Source organism: Hypanus sabinus, chromosome X1 (assembly GCF_030144855.1).
Source record: "Hypanus sabinus isolate sHypSab1 chromosome X1, sHypSab1.hap1, whole genome shotgun sequence".
Lineage (NCBI taxonomy): Eukaryota > Metazoa > Chordata > Chondrichthyes > Myliobatiformes > Dasyatidae > Hypanus > Hypanus sabinus.
In genome coordinates this window covers 13,938,421-13,956,923 of record NC_082738.1, presented here as the reverse complement: position 1 = coordinate 13,956,923, position 18,503 = coordinate 13,938,421, and the positions used below count along the sequence as shown (strand labels likewise).

Below are 18,503 nucleotides of genomic sequence, written 5' to 3'. Positions count from 1 at the left end.
AGGGTCTTGGCCTGAAATGTTGACTGTTTTTCCCTTCCATGGATGCTGCCTGACCTACTGAGTTCCTCCAGCAATTTGTTTGTATTGCTTAAGATAAAGCACCGAGTCCCAGGACTATTCTGGTTGCACACAAGTACTGCTAACGTTAGTCCTTTGAAAGATTAACAGTGACAGGCTAACTTTTTTATTTAGTTCAGCCCTGCACCAGTTCCCAGTCCTGAATAGTAATAGTAATATTCAATGGTCAATGTTTAGTAACATTTGCAACTGAGGTTTGCTATTGTGGTTTGTCATTTATCTAAACGTTAATTGTAGCCTTGTAACTTTCCCTTGTGTTGATTCCAGGGAGTCCTGTTGCCAAAAATAAGTACTGCTCTTGTGGATGCTCAATGCAGCCTTTTGCTAAAGTGGTGCTGTAATGGGTTATTCATTGTGAATTAGCAAATGATGTCACAATGGTCCCCATTCTGAATCTTCTTGGCTGTAGTGTGGGGATGCAAGAGGAGGAACTGATTTCTCTTCACTTCTTGAGTGGGAAATGACTGGTCTCTGCACATTCACAACTTCTTCGCAGGGCTCTTGAATCCCAAACTGCTTGAGGTTTGCTCTTGTGGCTTGTGATTTGTGTAAATTTTCTTTGCAGTCTTGCAACTTATTTGTCAGTGACTATAACTAACCCTCTTTAACTATGATGTATGCATGAATATTTTAAATTTTTTAACATAAAAATCTCAATCTTTTTATTTCAAATCTCTCGTCACTGAAGCTTTTCCTGAGCAGGACTTCCCTGTGTGCTTTATATACTGAGCAACACAAATTCATCAAAGAGAATGTGTCAGAGTAGCACTCTTCTCCTATCACCACTGAGAATGGTGATAATTCCATGATAATTGAGTCTCTCTTTTAAGGGTAAACCATTCCTGATGGCAACCACAAGTGCAGTGATGGCGAAGAGCAACCTGGACTCTTTGCCAGTGATATTCTATCGAGAGCAGAATCTGACCAACAATGACAAATGGCTCAATAAAGCTATTCTGAAGTGGACCTGTGATTTCAACTCCAAGCAAATCTTCAGGCTACAGGCCTGCCACAAATGCAATCTGCCCAATAAAGTCAAACTGTCCATGATGAATGTTGAGCAGGGGTTCTCAATCTTTTTGACACCCTAGAAAGGTGGAGAGAGCAAAAGAAATAGAAGCGGGAAGAGGACATTTAGCCCTTCATGCCTGCTTTGCCATTCAGTATGATCATAGCTGATCTCTCATCTATAGATTTACTCCTGATGCAGAAGGAGATCATTCAGTCAATCTTCTGCTGGCTCTTGGCAATCCGGATTTTCCCATCACCCACCCACACTAGGGGAAAATTATACCAGTCATTTTATACCAGCCAGTCATTTTATACCAGCCAGTATTCAGAGAACCTAGGGTGGGGTCACAGGGAAAACAGCCAAAGGTCAAGATTAAACCTGGGTCGCTGAGAAGGCATCACTAACCAATGCATCACTCTGCTGCCAAAGTCCACCTTAGAACATAAAACAGGCCCTTCAGCTCACAATGTTTTTCCGAACCAATTAAATTAACCACCAAATGGCTAACTAACTAATCTCCTCTGCCTACACAATGTCCAATTCCTTCCATTTCCGCCCCCATTCACGTGCATATGTAAATGACTCTTACAAGTCCCTAATGTATCTGCCTCTACCACCACCCCAGGCGTGCATTCCACACACCAATGTCTGTTTTTTTTAAAGAAAACTTGTCCCTCACATCTCCTTTGAAATTTCCTCCTGCATGCCCATTGGTATTAGGCATTTCAACCCTGGGAAAAAGATACTGTTTGTCTATCTGTGCCTCTCATAATCTTATAAACCTCTATCAGATCTCCCCTCAGCCTCTACCACTCCAGAGAAAACAACCCGAGTTTGTCCAGGCTCTCGTGATAGCACACGCCCTCTAAATTAGGCAGCATTCTGTTAAACCTCTTCTGCACCCTCTCCAAAGCCTCAATATCCTTCCTGTAGTGGGGTGTCCAGAACTGTATGCAATACTCCAGACATGGCCTCACCAGAGTTTTATAAAGTCGCAACATAACCTCCTGACTTTTGAACTCAATGCCCCGACTAATAAAGGCGAGCATTCCATATGGCTCCTTAACCACCATATCAACCACTTTCAAAGAACTATGAACTTGGACCCCGAGATCTCTCTGCTCATCAACACTGTGAAAGGTCTTGCCCTTAACATTGTCTCTTTACATTTGCCCTACCAAGGTGCAACACCTCACATTTATCAGGGTTAAACTCCGTCTGCCATTTCTCTGCCCATATCTGCAACTGATCTATATCCTGTTGCATTCTTTACCCAGTTTTCTACACTGTCCACAACTCCACCAACCTTGGTAACATCTGCAAACTTACTAACCCAGCCATCTACATTTTCATCCAGGTCATTTATAGACATCACAAACAGCAGAAGTCCCAGTACAGAACCCTGCAGAACACCACTGACCACAGACCTCCAGCTAGAATAAGTCCCTTCAATCACCACGCTCTGTCTTCTATTGTAAGCCTGTTCTGAATCCAAACAGCCAATTCACCACAGACCCCATGCATCTTAATCTTCTGGATGAGCCTCCTAGGAGGGACCTTGTCAAAAGCCTTAATAAAATCCATGTAGACAATGCCTACAGCTCAATCTTCATCAATTACTCTTGTCAAAAAAACTCAATTAAGTTAGTATGGCATGACGTGCTGCGCACAAATGCTCATAAATCCTATTCCTAAGAATTCTCTCTAGTAGCTTCCCTACCACTGATGTGAGGCTTTCCTGCAATGAATCCCCATCCCATTTAGGAATCGGCTGGCAGAGGGGAAGAAGCTGTTCCTGAATTGCTGAGTGTGTGCCTTCAGGCTTCTGTATCTCCTACCTGATGGTAACAGTGAGAAAAGGTCATGCCCTGGGTACTGGAGATCCTTAATAATGGACACTGCCTTTCTGAGACACCGCTCCCTGAAGATGTCCTGGGTATTTTGTAGGCTAGTGCCCAAGATGGAGCTGACTATGAAGCTGAACATGGAGTTAAATGTGCAGAAAGAATAAGTAAATTTAGGAAGGACAACAAAATTGAAGGGGCGTATAGCCCGATGGGAGTTCGGGGAGCTGGGTTAAGCACAATAGGCAGCGATTCAAACAGAGAGAGGAGAAATGGGCTAAAAATTCTATATCTGAATGCACGAAGTGTCAGAAATAAGGCAGATGAGCTTAAAGCCCAGGTGCGAATGGGTAACTATGATGTTGTTGGGATAACGGAGACATGGCTGCAGGGAGATCAGACCTGGGAAATGAATGTACAAGGGTATACGTGCTATCGTAGGGACAGAAATGTGGACAGAGGGGGTGGGGTGGCCCTGTTGGTGAGGAATGAGATTCAGTCCTTTGCAAGGGGGGACATAGGATCAGGAGAAGTGGAGTCTGTGTGGATAGAACTGAGGAACAGTAAGGGCAAAAGGACCCTAATGGGTGTTGTCTACAGGCTACCAAACAGTAGCATGGATATTGGGTGCAAGTTGAATAGGGAGTTAACATTGGCATGTGGCAAAGGTAATGTCGCAGTAGTTATGGGGGATTTACATGCAGGTGAACTGGGAGAATCAGGTTTGTGCTGGACCACAGGATAGGGAGTTTGTAGAGTGCCTACGGGATGCATTCTTGGAACAGCTTGTACGAGAGCCGACCAGGGACAAGGCTATTCTGGATTTAGTCTTATGTAATGAACAGGATTTGATAAGCGATCTTGCAGTAAAGGAGCCATTAGGAGGTAGTGATCACAATATGATAAGCTTTTATCTGCCATTTGAGAAGGATAAGGGCAGCTCGGAGGTGTCAGTGTTGCAGATGAACAGGGGAAACTATGGAGCCATGAGGGAGGAGCTGGCCAAAGTTAACTGGACGGATATCCTAGCAGAAAAGACAGTGGAACAGCAATGGCAGGTATTCTTGGGAATAATGCACAAGGTGCAAAATCAGTTCATCCACCAGAGAAGGAAGGATTCAAAGGGGGGAAAGGGGCCACAGTGGTTGACAAAGGAAGTCAGAGACTGCAGAGCATTAAAAAAAAGGAAATATGATAGAGCTAAGGTGAGTGGGAGGACAGATGATTGGGAAATTTTTAAGGAACAACAGAACTTAACTAAAAAGGCAATATGGGGAGAAAAAATGAAGTACGAACGCAAGCTAGCCAGGAATATAAAGGAGGATAGCAAAGGCTTTTTTAGGTATGTGAAGAGAAAGAAGAAAGTTAAGGACAATGTTGGGCCCTTGAAGAATGAATTGGGTGAAATTGTTATGGGAAACAGAGAAATGGCAGAAGAATTTAATAAGTACTTTAGATCTGTCTTCACTAGGGAAGACCCAAGCAATCTCCCAGATGTATGGATGGGCCAAGGACATAGGGTAATAGAGGAAATGAAACAGATTGACATTAGGAAGGAAACGGTGATGAGTAGACTGATGGGACTGAAGGCTGACAAATCCCCAGGTCCAGATGGTCTGCATCCTAGGGTACTAAAGGAGGTGGCCCTGGAAATTGCGGATGCGTTGGTAATCATTTTCCAATGTTCCTTAGATTCAGGATCAGTTCCTGAGGATTGGAGAATGGCTCATGTTATCCCACTTTTTAAGAAAGGAGGGAGGGAGAAAACAATCATCCTGTCAGCCTAACATCAGTAGTGGGGAAGATGCTAGAGTCCATTATTAAAGATGAAATAGTGGCATATCTAGATAGCAGTGATAGGATTGGGCCGAGCCAGCATGGATTTACCAAGGGCAAATCATGCTTGATTAATCTATTGGAGTTTTTCGAGGATGTAACCAGGAAGTTAGATGGGGGAGATCCAGTGGATGTAGTGTACCTCGATTTTCAGAAGGCATTTGATAAGGTCCCACATAGGAGATTGGTGGGTAAAATCAGAGATCATGGCATTGGGGGGATGATATTGACATGGATAGAAAACTGGTTGGCAGATAGAAAGCAAAGGGTAAAGGTGAATGGGTGTTTCTCGGAATGGCAGGTGGTGACTAGTGGGGTGCCACAGGGCTCGGTATTGGGACCACAGCTGTTTACGATTTACATCAACGATTTAGATGAAGGCATTGAGAATAACATCAGCAAGTTTGCTGATGATACTAAGCTGGGTGGCAGTGTGACGTGATGAGGATGTTAGGAGAATTCAGGGTGACTTGGATAGTCTGGGTGAGTGGGCAGATACTTGGCAGATGATGTTTAATGTGAATAAGTGTGAGGTTATCCACTTTGGGAGTAAGAACAGGAAGGCAGATTATTATCTGAATGGTGTATAGTTAGGTAAGGGAGAAATACAAAGAGATCTAGGAGTCCTTGTTCATCAGTCACTGAAGGTGATTGAGCAAGTGCAGCAGGCAGTGAAGAAGGCTAATGGAATGTTGGCATGTATTACAAAGCGAATTGAGTGCAAGAGCAAGGAAATCCTCTTGCATTTGTACAGAGCCCTGGTGAGACCACACCTGGAGTAATGTGTACAGTTTTGGTCTCCAGGGTTAAGGAAGGACATCCTGGCTGTAGAGGAAGTGCAGCGTAGATTCACAAGGTTAATTCCTGGGATGTCTGGACTGTCTTACGCAGAGAGGTTAGAGAGACTGGGCTTGTACATGTTGGAATTAAGGAGATTGAGAAGGGATCTGATTGCAACATATAAGATTATTAAGGGATTGGACAAGATAGAGGCAGGAAATATGTTCCAGATGCTGGGAGAGTCCAGTACCAGAGGGCATGGTTTGAGAATAAGGGGTAGGTCATTTAGGACCGAGTTAAGGAAAAATTTCTTCTCCCAGAGAGTTGTGGGGGTCTGGAATGCACTGCCTCGGAAGATGGTGGAGGCCAATTCTCTGGATGCTTTCAAGAAGGAGCTAGATAGATATATTATGGACAGGGGAATCAAGGGATATGGGGACAAGGCAGGAACCGGGTATTGATAGTAGATGATCAGCCATGATCGCAGAATGGCGGTGCAGGCTCGAAGGGCCAAATGGTCTACTTCTGCACCTATTATCTATTGACTAGATTTACAACCCTCTGCAGCTTCTTTTGGTCCTGTGCAGTAGCCCCCCCCCCCCCATACCAGACTGTGATGCAGCCTGTCAGAATGCTCTCCACAGTACAACTATAGAAATTTTTGAGTGTATTTGTTGACATTTCATTGTAAAAGCTCAGAGTTGAATGACATTTGTAAATCTGAGAGCCTGGAAACTGTTCTTGGCACATTAACCCTATAAATTCAGTGCAGCATAGGAGTTACTTTAGTTGACAGCTGACTGTTTATAGGAATACTGTCTCAAGATGTGAGGGGCAGGTGGCTGGGGCTATTCATTTAAATAAGCACTATTGTGTCAATCAGAGAGAAGGGTTTTTTAAAATTAATTTAATTGCTGAGTAATGTGGATCATATTTGGTTTTGAAAGGTATTAGTCTGTAACGGGAGAAGCTAGCACCAAATCTGCCTAAAATATTTGTGATTCTACTGTGTAATCTGCCCTATCTGGTTTCCATGTTTCAAAGATTAATTTTGACCACTAGATTATTTATTTTCTTGAAATAATTTATTTTGCACATAAATAAGAATGGCATAATATACGAGCAAGAGTAGGTTTATGGTTGCTCCACTGCTAAACGATCAGATGTTTAGCAGTGCTTCTACTTCCCTGTCCATTTTATCTTCCTCCCCCAAATCCCAACGTTGCCTCGATCCAAAAATCTATCTGTGTCAGTCTCGAATGATTCTGCCTTTCTGGGAATTCCAAAGATTTATAATCCTCAGAATAAGTTCCCTCTCCTCTACATCTTGCTCTATAATCATGCACCTGACTGTGGAGTTCCTCTAGAGGAGGGGCCTCCACTCAGCATCTATACTCTCAGGCAGCCTCGAAGTCATGTGACTCAGTTAACTCACCTATCGTTGTTCTAAATCCCAGTGAGTTCAGGTCCATTCTGCTCAGATTCAAGGGAGGATCACTTTCAGTTCTATTTCTTTTCAAATGGTCCTTAAGTGGTTTTGTCAATTACGTTGTGAGAACTTCCAGTAATCTTGTAGTTTCCTGCCTCGTGTTGTATGAGATGGCTGAAATAACTGCCTGGAATTAAATTTGTTCACAAGATGCAGACATGACCGATGATTATGTTTCCACACATTAGAGGCCATTTGGCCCATTGGGTTTGTGCTGGCCTACAGAGCAATCCTGTTCCCATAGTAGTTTTTCTCTCTAAGTGATTCTCCCTATGTTTCTATCAAGCCACCTTGATAATGAGGAAATTACAGTGGCCAGTTGATCTACCAGCCCGCTCTTCTTTGGGATGTGAGACAAAACGGGAGCCCACAGGAGAAACTTGTGCAGTCACATGCAGTGTGGAGGATCAGAGGGATTTTGGGGTCCGAGTCCATAGGACGCTCAAAGCAGCTGCGCAGATTGACTCAGTGGTTAAGAAGGCATACAGTGTATTGGACTTCATCAATCGTGGAATTGAATTTAGGAGCTGAGAGGTAATGTTACAGCTATATAGGACCCTGGTCAGACCCCACTTGGAGTACTGTGCTCAGTTTTGGTCACCTCAAGGATGTGGAAACCATAGAAAGGGTGCAGAGGAGATTTACAAGGATGATGCCTGGATTGGGAGCATGCCTTATGAGAATAGGTTGAGCGAACTCAGCCTTTTCTCCTTGGAGCGATGGAGGATGAGAGGTGACCTGATAGAGGTGTATAAGATGATGAGAGGCATTGATCGTGTGGATAGTCAGAGGCTTTTCCCCAGGGCTGAAATAGTTGCCACAAGAGGACACAGGTTTAAGGTGCTGGGGAGTAGGTACAGAGGAGATGTCAGGGGTAAGTTTTTTATGCAGAGAGTGGTGAGTGTATGGAATGGGCTGCCGGCGACAGTGGTGCAGGCGAATATGACAGGGTCTTTTAAGAGACTTTTAGATAGGTACATGGAGCTTAGAAAAATAGAGGGCTATGGGTAAACCTAGTAATTTCTAAGGTAGGGACATGTTCGGCACAACTTTGTGGGCCGAAGGGCCTGTATTGTGCTGTAGGTTTTCTATGTTTCAGACATCACCTGAGGTCAGGATTGAACCCACTGCATTTCAAAGTACAAAGTAAATTTATGTCACCATATACAACCCTGAGATTTTTTTTGTGGGCAATCACACAATAGGATCAATGAAAGACACACTCAGCAGGACAAATAACAACCAGTGTGCAAAGGACAACAAGTTGTGCAAATACAAAAAGAAAAAGAAAAAAACATAATAAATAAGCAGTAAATATTGATAACTTGAGATGAAGAGCCTGTGAAAGTGAGTCCATAGGTTGTCAGAACAGTTCAATGATAGGGCAAGTGAATTTATCCCCTCTGGTTCAGGGGCCCAATGGTAAAGGGTTAATAACTGTTCCTGAACCTGGTGCTGTGGGTACTGAGGCTCCTGTACCTCCTTCCTGATGCCTGGGGGGTGAGGATGATGGATGCTGCTTTCCCCTGACAGCGCTTTGTGTAGATGTGCTCAATGGTGGGAGGACTTTACCCGTGATGGACTGGGCTTTTGTAGGATTACTACCTTTTGCAGGATTTTCCGTTCAAGGGCATTGGTGTATCCATATCAGGCTGTGATGCAGCCAGTCAACATACTCTTCACCGCACATCTATAGAAGTTTGTCAAAGTTTTAGATGTCATGCCAAATCTTTACAAACTTCTAAGAAAGTGGAGGTGCTGCTGTGCTTTCTTCATAATAACACTTGCATGCTGGACCCAGGACAGGTCCTCTGAAATGATAACACTGAGGTGTTTAAAGTTGTTGACCCTCTCCATCTCTGATCCCCTGATGAGGACTGTCTCATGGACCTCTAGTTTCCTTCTCCTAAAGTCAATAATCTGCTCCTTAGTCTTGCTGACATTGAGTGAGTGGTTATTGTTGTGGCACCACTCAGCCAGATTTTAAGTTCCCTTCTATATGCTGATTCATCACCATGTTTGATTCAGCCAATGACAGTGGTGTTGTCGGCAAATTTATATATGGCATTGTAGCTGTGTTTAGCCTCACAGTCATAAGGATTGAGCAAGTAGTTAAGCACACAGCCTCGGTGAGGGAAATTGTAGAGGAGATGATATTGTCAATCCATGAGGAAATTGAGAATCCAGGTCCACAAGGAGGAATTGAGGCCAAGGTCTTAAAGCTTATTGATTAGTTTTGCAGCATGCTGTTGTGCAGAGGGACTTGGGAGTGCTTGTTCATGAATTGCAAAAAGTTGCCTTGCAGGTACAACAGGCTATCAAGAAGGCAAACGGAATGTTGGCCTTCATTGCTGGAGGGATTGAATTCAGGAACAGGGAGGTCATGCTGCAACTGTACAGGGTGCTGGTGAGGCCGCACCTGGAGTACTGTGTGCAGTTCTGGTCTCCTTACTTGAGGAAGGATATATTGGCTTTGGAGGCAGTGCAGAGGATTCCAGGGATGAAGGAGTTAACCTAGGAGGAGAGATTGAGTTGCCTGGGACTATACTCTCTGGAATTAATAAGAATGAGAGGGGATCTTATAGAAACATACAAAATTTTGAAAGGGATAGATAAGATAGAAGTAAGAAAGTTGTTTCCATTGGTAGGTGAGACTAGAACAAGGGGACATTGCCTCAAGATTCTGGGGAGATTTAGGATGGAGATGAGGAGAAACTGTTTTTCCCAGAGAGTGGTGAATCTGTGGAATTCTCTGCCCAGGGAAGCAGTTGAAGCTTCTTCACTAAATATATTTAGAAACAGTTCGATAGGTTTTTACATAGTAGGAGAATTAAGGGTTATGGGGAAAAGGCAGGTAGATGGAGCTGAGTTTACGGACAGATCAGCCACGATCTTATTGAATGGCGGGGCAGGCTCAATGGGCCGGATGGCCTACTCCTGCTCCTATTTCTTATGTTCTTATAGTTTTGAATGAAGAGCATCTTGACATATGCATCATCGCTGTCCAGATATTCACACTGGATATAAGTGCTACTGGACATTAGTCAATGAGGCAGGTTACCACATTCTTCTTGGGCATTGGTATAATTGAAGTCTGCTTGAACTAGATAGGTACCTCAGACTGCTGGAGAGAGAGGCTAAAGGTATTGGTGAACACTCCAGCCAGTTGATCAGCACAGGTCTTCAGTACTTGGCCAGGTACCCTGTCTGGGCCGGATGCTTCTCGTGGGTTCACCCTCCTGAAGGATGCTCTTATGTTAGCCTCAGAGACTGAAATCACAGGTCCGTGTTTTGATGGTCAAACTGAGCATAAAAGGCATCGAGTTCATCTGGGAGCAACCTTTGTCACTCGGTTTCACTTTGTAGGAGGTGATGGCATTCAGGCCCTACCACTGCTGTTGAACATCCTTCAGTGATTCAAGTTTGGTCCGGAATTGCCTCCACATGTGAGATGGCTTTCTGGACCTCTTGTTTATTACTTGGTCACCAGACCTGAACCCCACTGATCTGGCCCTCAGCAGATTGCGGATCTCTTGGTTCCTCCAGGGCTTCTGGTTGGGGAAGACTCTCAATGATTTTGTGGGGCCACACTCATCCACAGCTGTTTTTATAAAGTCCGTGACAGCCGTGGTGTATTGGTTCAGCCCCATGCTTCTGATCTTTGGACAGCCACTCCAGAGAGGGTGGGTTGTTTGGGTAGATTTGCTCCTGGGCCTAGTCAAGGTGACCATTTAGTGGTCCAGGCAGTGGGCAGTGGAGGGTTCTGCCCGAGTCAATTGCCTGCACCTCTGTCCGTGTCTGGAGAAGGAGCATGCAGCACCCTTGGTACAATAGGGGATTTCCAGGAGTGGTGGGCACCAAAGGTGCTCAAGTGTGATCTAGATAGTAATGGCCATGTTACATATGAAATTTTTAAACAGTGTGTTCCGTGAAGTACCCTAATGTTGTATGAATGTGACCCTGTAATCCCTGAATAAACCTCCTTTTGGAAAAGCAGAAAAATGGAATTGAACCCGCACTGCTGGAGTGGTGAGACAGCAGCTCTATTAAATGTGCTACCCCAGAGAATTTCTGAGGCCAGTTGAGAGTGAACTAGGTTGGTGAATGTGGAGTCACATGTTCCAGACTGGGCAGAATTCCTTCTCTGAAGGACTTCAGTGACCACAACATTGTCAGAAGCTTATAACAAACAGTAAAGATTTCACCTTACTTGTTTAGTGCAAGTATAATGCTTCTGTAGCTGGTTAATTATCTTGTAAATAAATTAAACTCTTGATTTTGGCCTTCATGGTTCAACTGAGAGATTTTCTGTTAACTTGAAGTGAACAAGAAACCCTGGTAGGCAAGTTCATTTGATTTATGTAGAGTAATAATGTAACGATGGGGGAACATCTATAGATTACTGTTCCATTCACAGCAGTGGCAGGGGTAGAGGGATGCTACTCTTGCTAATGAAAGATACCTTTCTCTTATCACCGTTTATTCACTGCTGCTGACGTGATGTTAGGACATGCATTTTGTTGAGCTTTTTGTCACTTTTCAGCTACCTTCATCTTCTTGGACCTGGGTTTGAGTTCAGCACAAATGAATGGACTAAGTGAAGTATTCAACTGCAAAAGTCTTCATTGAGGAGAAAGTGAAGGCATTTCTTGTTCGGAATGGACGCGAGTTTGTGTTGTTTGGTGTAAATGGCTGCCATGTTCTCTGCCCTTCGTTTCAATTACTAATGGAAAGAATTCAATTGGTAAATGTATATTGCAGATGGACTCTGATCAATCCTGTCTGGGACAGCTAAATTTCCATCTGAAGAACATAAGCAGGAATAGATTGTAGGGTCATAAAGCTGCTCAACTATTCATTGTCACAGCTGATCAATCTTGCTGCCCAATCCATCTTCAGACCTATGATCTGTCGATTCCATAATAAAGTGTGTTTCTATGGATGTCAAGTGAAGAGAGTTTGGCTCACTCCCCACTAACTGCCCACATTTGGATAAACCACCTACTAGCATGTTGTCTTGGATTACATGAAGAATACCTGCTTGGATTGGGTCATACCGGGCATCTATTTCTAAGCCCAACACTGTACTTATTTAAAGGTGGCATGGTAATGCAAGAATTTATGTGGCTGCCTCACAATTCTAGGATCTTGGGTTCGATCTTGACCTCAGATGTTGCTTAAATGGAGTTTCTATGTTCTCTCCATGACCATGTGATGTTCATTTCTTTCCACATCCCTAGGGTGTGCTTAATTGGCCACTGCTACTTGGTGTGGCTTAATGATAAACAGAATCGAAGTGGAGTCAGAGAATGAAGAAACCTGATGGACTTGAAGGACCTCCTTTTGTGTAGTCACAATAAAGTGGCATTTAGAGCTGAAAGAAGACTGGGAACCAGTGAGAGCTTTCACTGTGACCCAGTTTAGCCAGTGTGCATGCTCCCTGCTGTGTACACCCTCATTTTCATGTGTGGTCTCCCTTTAAATGCATCTGTACTATTCACTTCACCCACACCCTGTGGTAGCAAGTTCCACATTCTCACCACTCTTAAGGTAAATAGATTTCTTCCGACTTCCCTATTTGATAACTTTGTGGTTGTCTTATAATGATGGCCTCTGTTCTTCCCCATGTGTACAGATGTTCTCTATGTATCCACTCCATTAAAATCATACATTGTTTTGAAGATCGTATAACCATTTAACAACTACAGCATGGAAACAGGCCATCTCGGCCCCTCTAGTCCATGCCGAACGCTTACTCTCACCTAGTCCCACCGACCTGCGCTCAGCCCATAACCCTCCATTCCTTTCCTGTCCATCTACCTATCCAACTTTTTTTTAAATGACAATATCGAACCTGCCTCTACCACTTCTACTGGAAGCTCGTTCCACACAGCTACCACTCTCTGAGTAAAGAAGTTCCCCCTCGTGTTACCCCTAAACTTTTGCCCCTTAACTCTAAACTCATGTCCTCTTGTTTGAATCTCCCCTACTCTCAATGGAAAAAGCCTATCCACATCAACTCTATCTATCCCCCTCATAATTTTAAACACCTCTATCAAGTCCCCCCTCAACCTTCTACACTCCAATGAATAGAGACCTAACTTGTTCAACCTTTCTCTGTAACTTAGGTGCTGAAACCCAGTTAACATTCTAGTAAATCTCCTCTGTACTCTCTCTATTTTGTTGACACCTTTCCTATAATTTGGTGACCAGAACTGTACACAATACTCCAAATTTGGCCTCACCAATGCCTTGTACAATTTTAACATTTCATCCCAACTCCTATACTCAATGCTCTGATTTATAAAGGCCAGCATACCAAAAGCTTTCTTCACCACCCTATCCACATGAGATTCCACCTTCAGGGAACTATGCACCATTATTCCTAGATCACTCTGTTCTACTGCATTCCTCAATGCCCTACCATTTACCATGTATGTCCTATTTTGATTAGTCCTACCAAAATGTAGCACCTCACACTTATATCATGATTGATTAGGCCAACTTTTCCCAGGTTCATCCTTGTATATACCTTCACATTTCTAGCATTATCCTTGGGAGTATTCTCTGCACCAGCTCCAGTGCATCTGTCCTTTATTGTATAAAAATGGTAACCTGAACGATCAAGTCCCATTAGGGTGCTCAAGCTAAGGCTCAATACAGGTTTAATACTCACTTTTCATTTCTGTCCCCTGAAATAAACCTGAATACTTGATTTTCTTGTTTTTGTTTGTTCTTGTTAACTGTGCAACTCTTAGTCATTGGTGCATTTGTCCTTTGAGATCGTAGCTCCTCATGTGGGCTGTAGTCATTTGAGTAATAAGTGACCTCCTCCATTCCCCTGGCCAAAATGTACTGCCTCACATAGATCTGTGTTGAACTTCCTCTGTCTACTATGCAAGTTTATTGTGCCCTCCTATGATTTGTTGCAATCAACCTTGATAATGACGACTGTCCCCAATCTGATAGTATTTGGAAATTTTAAAAAGTGCTTTTGAGTCTAGAGTCTAAATCATTAATGTAACAGTGTGAACTGCAATGGTCCCAGCACTGGTCACCATGTTCTTGCTGTAAATAGCAACCTCTAGACTCCCAATTTGCATTGCAGTCATCTAGCAATCCATTTTGCCGACGGTTCCATTCGCTTTAACCATATTTATTTTCATGTTTTAGGGTACCTGACTGCAGGCCTTTTGAAAATTAAGATGAATTCAAACGTGTTGCTTTGTGCAGGTGTATTGAACTATTTTACTCTGTTACCTAAGATGGTTAACCAGGGCTTCCGTTACAGCTGCAGTGACCATGACTAACTGTGCAGTTAATTATTTTGTGTAACATGTTATCATTCCTGGTATGGTGCACTGTATGTAAGGCAAATCGAATTGCATCTTTAATGCAGTCAAGTTTGTCTTTTGGAGTTCATAGTGCAGACTGGAGAAATAAGTACATACATTTACCTCCCTACACTGTTGCACACAGGACTGGCCACAATCATGCCAGTTATTCATACACTTGAGGTAAGAAGGGAGAAGATTAAGGTTTGGAAGGCTTGTCATGTCTTTTAACATTGAAGCAAATGAGCTTTTTTTTAATTTCAGATCCATGCATCAGAACTCTCAAAACTGATTAATGGAGTGGCCGCCTTCGTTGTGAATAAAACCATAAGATATCAGAAACTATGAGGCTATTTTTTAGGAAACGATTTGGTCCAGCAAAACTTGCTATGGTCAGTATAATATTTATGATATTTTTATTCATACTCCAAAGAGATGTAGTCAAACAGAGCCCAAAGGATGAATCTTGGTTTAGGGACTTAACAGGCAGGAAAGACAAAATGCTGGGAATTATGTTTGGAGCAGTGAACAATATCCGAGATTCAATGCCCAAGTTTCAGATCATTGCTCCAGATCGAGGCCAAGAGGCTGCTGATGACAACAAGAACTGTTTACCGGGATTTTACACTGCAGCAGAACTGAAGAGTTTCCTTCCTCGCCCTCCTGAAGATCCGAATGCACCTGGTGCTGATGCAAAGGCTTTTCATACGGATAATCTCTCCCCAGAACAGCAAAAGGAGAAAGACCGTGGTTTTGAAAAGCATTGTTTCAACGCCTATGCCAGTGACCGCATCTCCTTGCACAGGAGCCTGGGACCAGACACACGACCTCCAGAGTAGGTTATTTCACATTTCTATTGTGAAGAGCTTTTATGGGGAGGGATGTTTGTTTGGTTAATAGCTGGCAAATGGAAAAGTTAGCAATTTAGGAACTCAGTTTCAACTTTAAGCAAGATACAAAAAAAGTCAATCTGGAGTATATAGCCTGATATCTCAAAGTATCCTATTAGTGCAAAATAACTTGTCCTGCAACCCCCCCCCCCCCCCCAACAACTCCTGCATACACATTCCAAATGGGGATGGATTACTGCTGTTGACCCATTCTGACCAAGGAGACCACCAAGCTTTTTTCCTGTAGGACCTTTGAAACCAATGGATGGGTCAAAGTCAATTCTATCAGACTGGCCAACAAATAGAAACTTCTGGTGGATGAGCCCAACCTTTCCCTTCTCAGAAAATATTCTGCAGATTAAAGGGGGACTCCTCTCTCTGAAGCCAGGATCCCAACCTAATTTACTTTGCAAAAGCTTTTCTTATTTCTCCTTGTTTTCAACTCCTTAGACTCCACAAAAACTGTCCCATCTTGAAGAGGCAATTTTTTTTTCAATCTATGTGGTGCAGACTTCTTGGAGTAAATTCAATACTTGCACTTGGATACTTTAAAAGCATTCTGTAGGCTAAGATCTCTCAACTCTTTTTGTTTTGCTTTGTGCAGGTGTATTGAACAGAGGTTCAGGCGTTGTCCTCCTCTGCCTTCAACCAGTGTGATTATAGTGTTCCACAATGAGGCCTGGTCCACCTTGCTGAGGACCGTCTATAGTGTGATGCATACGTCCCCAGCCATACTCCTGAAGGAAATCCTATTAGTGGATGATGCCAGCACAGATGGTGAGTTTTTTTAATAACCAGAGAACACTGCTGCATTTAAAGTGCCTTGTGTTTGAGTTTAGAAAAAAATAAATTTAAAAAAAACCTGATGATAATCTTACTGAGTTGATTCATACATACAGTATATGATCATAATCCCATGACTGAAATATATGCCAGGCACTTAAAGCCCCTAATCAAATCATGGCACTGGCAGATTCCCTAGTGGGTCAGTGGGTAACTGGCATAGGACTAAGCCATACAAATTGGGAAGATCCCACCAGTGACCTTCTGGCCTCTTGTTAGTTGATTGTACCCAGTTTCTGCTCGACTTTCTTGGCTTCAGTTGGGGTAGAGGGTAGTTCCAATTTTAAGTCTTTTGTAAATGTAACCCCTCATCTCTGTAAAATCCTAGTGATTTCTACTGCAGTTACCCTTGCTGAAGTGTCCACTACTCTAGCTGCAGCTTGATGTTTAAGCAATGATTAAGATATGAGACAGATTGGCGGGTCTTTGCCTATCAGACATGGTTCATGCTTGGGTGTTGTGTACCTGCATGTATAAAACCCCAGGGGTTTGCTTATTTCATGGCTCTAGCTTCTTTATTTCTCTCCTTATTCATGACCCATACCTGATTTTCCCTTTGTTAAAAGCTTAACAATTTAGCTCGGTTCTTTCTCTCAAAATGCGTTTGGCTTCTCACTCTGTACGAGCGAATAGCTTCTCTATCTCTGCTTCAACCCGCCCCCAACCAACTTCCTGCTACTGGTCACAGCTGCAAAAAGTGGAAGTATTCTTTTATTTTTCATCATGGTTATCATCATCCTCAGTTTGCATAGCATTTGCCACATGACCGCTCTACAGTGGGACTATGATTATTACCGCAGCATAGGAGTTTCAGGTAGCAGAACCGCCGAGTATTGTAATTCTCTGCTTTAAACTTGTTCTTTGCACATCCCGTCCTTTTAATTTTGCCCCTGGTCCAGCACCCCCCATCACCACCCCGGCACCCCTGTCCAAGTCTTCTGCACAAATTGTGAAAACCTTCCCCTCTCTATTATAAACATATCCACCCCAGAGCAATAGATGGAATGTTCCCATTTGGGTTGGAGTTGGATCTTGTTTCTGTGCGTAGATAAAAAGCTGAAATGTATTGAAAAAAAGACTGATTCAGTGTTCACTGTGGGCTTTGTATTTTATCAGCAGCAGATAAAGGACAAAGCTTGTATAGCAGCAAGGGCTGGGGGGGAAACAGAGCCCAACATTCCCCACCGCAGCCTAACTTATTGCTGTAATGCACCCCACCTCCCTGGCTGTTATGCAAATATTGTATGTGACTAAAATTAAGCTCCAGTAATTTCACATGTTAAACAATAGCAGCCAGATTCCTTTCCCCTTTCTGAGTTGAGATGAAACTGGATGCACTTTGATCTCTGGGGTGTAGAGAAATGATTGCTTTTGGACAGTTAATGTCCCACTGATTTCCTGTTCCTCTCCCCCGCCCCGCCCCCCCCGAGCCCAGCTGCCTTTCCATTCACTTGACAAAATAGCATGTTTTACCAGTTAAGATCTGTACTGGCTCAGAAAATGATTTATATTTAGAGATACAGCACAGTAACAGGCCCCTCTGGCCCAAAGACCCTGCACTGCCCAAATACACCATGTGACTAACCCTTGCGTTTTTGTAACGTGGAAAGAAGCAGGACCACCTGGAGGAAACCTGCACAGTCCTGGGGAGAAGATATGAGCTCCTTAGAGACAGCGGTGGAATTGAACTCAGTTCGCTGGTGCTGTAATAGCGTTACGCTAACTGTTACGCTTAAAATTTAGTAACACAGACCACTGTGGTTGATTGAAGCTTGTTGCCATGGCCAAGATGATCTTGTGCAGTCAATGATGTAAATGTACCACACTCGTGGAAAATGTTAGTTGGCCCATTCTTCATGAGAGTAAGCTCCGAGAGAGTACAGTGGAAATATGGGGGGGGGGGGGGGGAAGGATTGGTTTTGCTTCTAACTGCTCTCATTTCTGATCTGATCACCCTACTTTGTTCCTACTCTATTTTATTCCCAAATTATTTTAGTCAAAGAGAGGCAGATTTGCATCTATATAGCACCTTTGGCCTCTCCATTCCAAAACACTGTGATGTAATAAACACAGCAGCTACTTCAAGAGCAATAGCAATGTGATACTGGTCAGATTAGCTGTATTAATGTGTTGAGAGAAAGACAAATGTTGATCAGGAAATCTGGGTTGATTTCCCCAGCACCTCTTCAAAATAATGTCTTAGATTCTTTTCTGTCCACCTGAAAGAACAAGACAAGATTACGTACAAATCATCCTCATAATTGAACCCATTTAGCCTATGTTTGGTTCTCATAACCTTCCATAAAAAATTTAAACCACATCATTCTCTTTTCCTCTTCACCTACTCAGTCTAATTGTGATCCTTCGAAGGATTAGAGGTTGCAGTGGAGTGGGATG

The 18,503-nt window shown here is 43.3% G+C and overlaps 1 protein-coding gene across 8 annotated transcripts in view; it reads left to right on the top strand.

Moving 5' to 3' along the window:
- Positions 1-18,503, top strand: part of LOC132384607 (polypeptide N-acetylgalactosaminyltransferase 6-like) — a 77,240-nt gene that overhangs the window by 25,417 nt on the left and 33,320 nt on the right. For 7 of the 8 annotated variants that reach the window (XM_059955859.1, XM_059955858.1, XM_059955860.1 and 4 more), the window contains 2 exons: positions 14,638-15,208; positions 15,868-16,040. In XM_059955859.1, the coding sequence (XP_059811842.1) occupies positions 14,718-15,208; positions 15,868-16,040 (664 nt within the window). In that variant the 5' untranslated portion in view covers positions 14,638-14,717. The remainder of the gene's footprint in view (positions 1-14,637; positions 15,209-15,867; positions 16,041-18,503) is intronic. The other variant, XM_059955861.1, reaches the window with a different exon arrangement.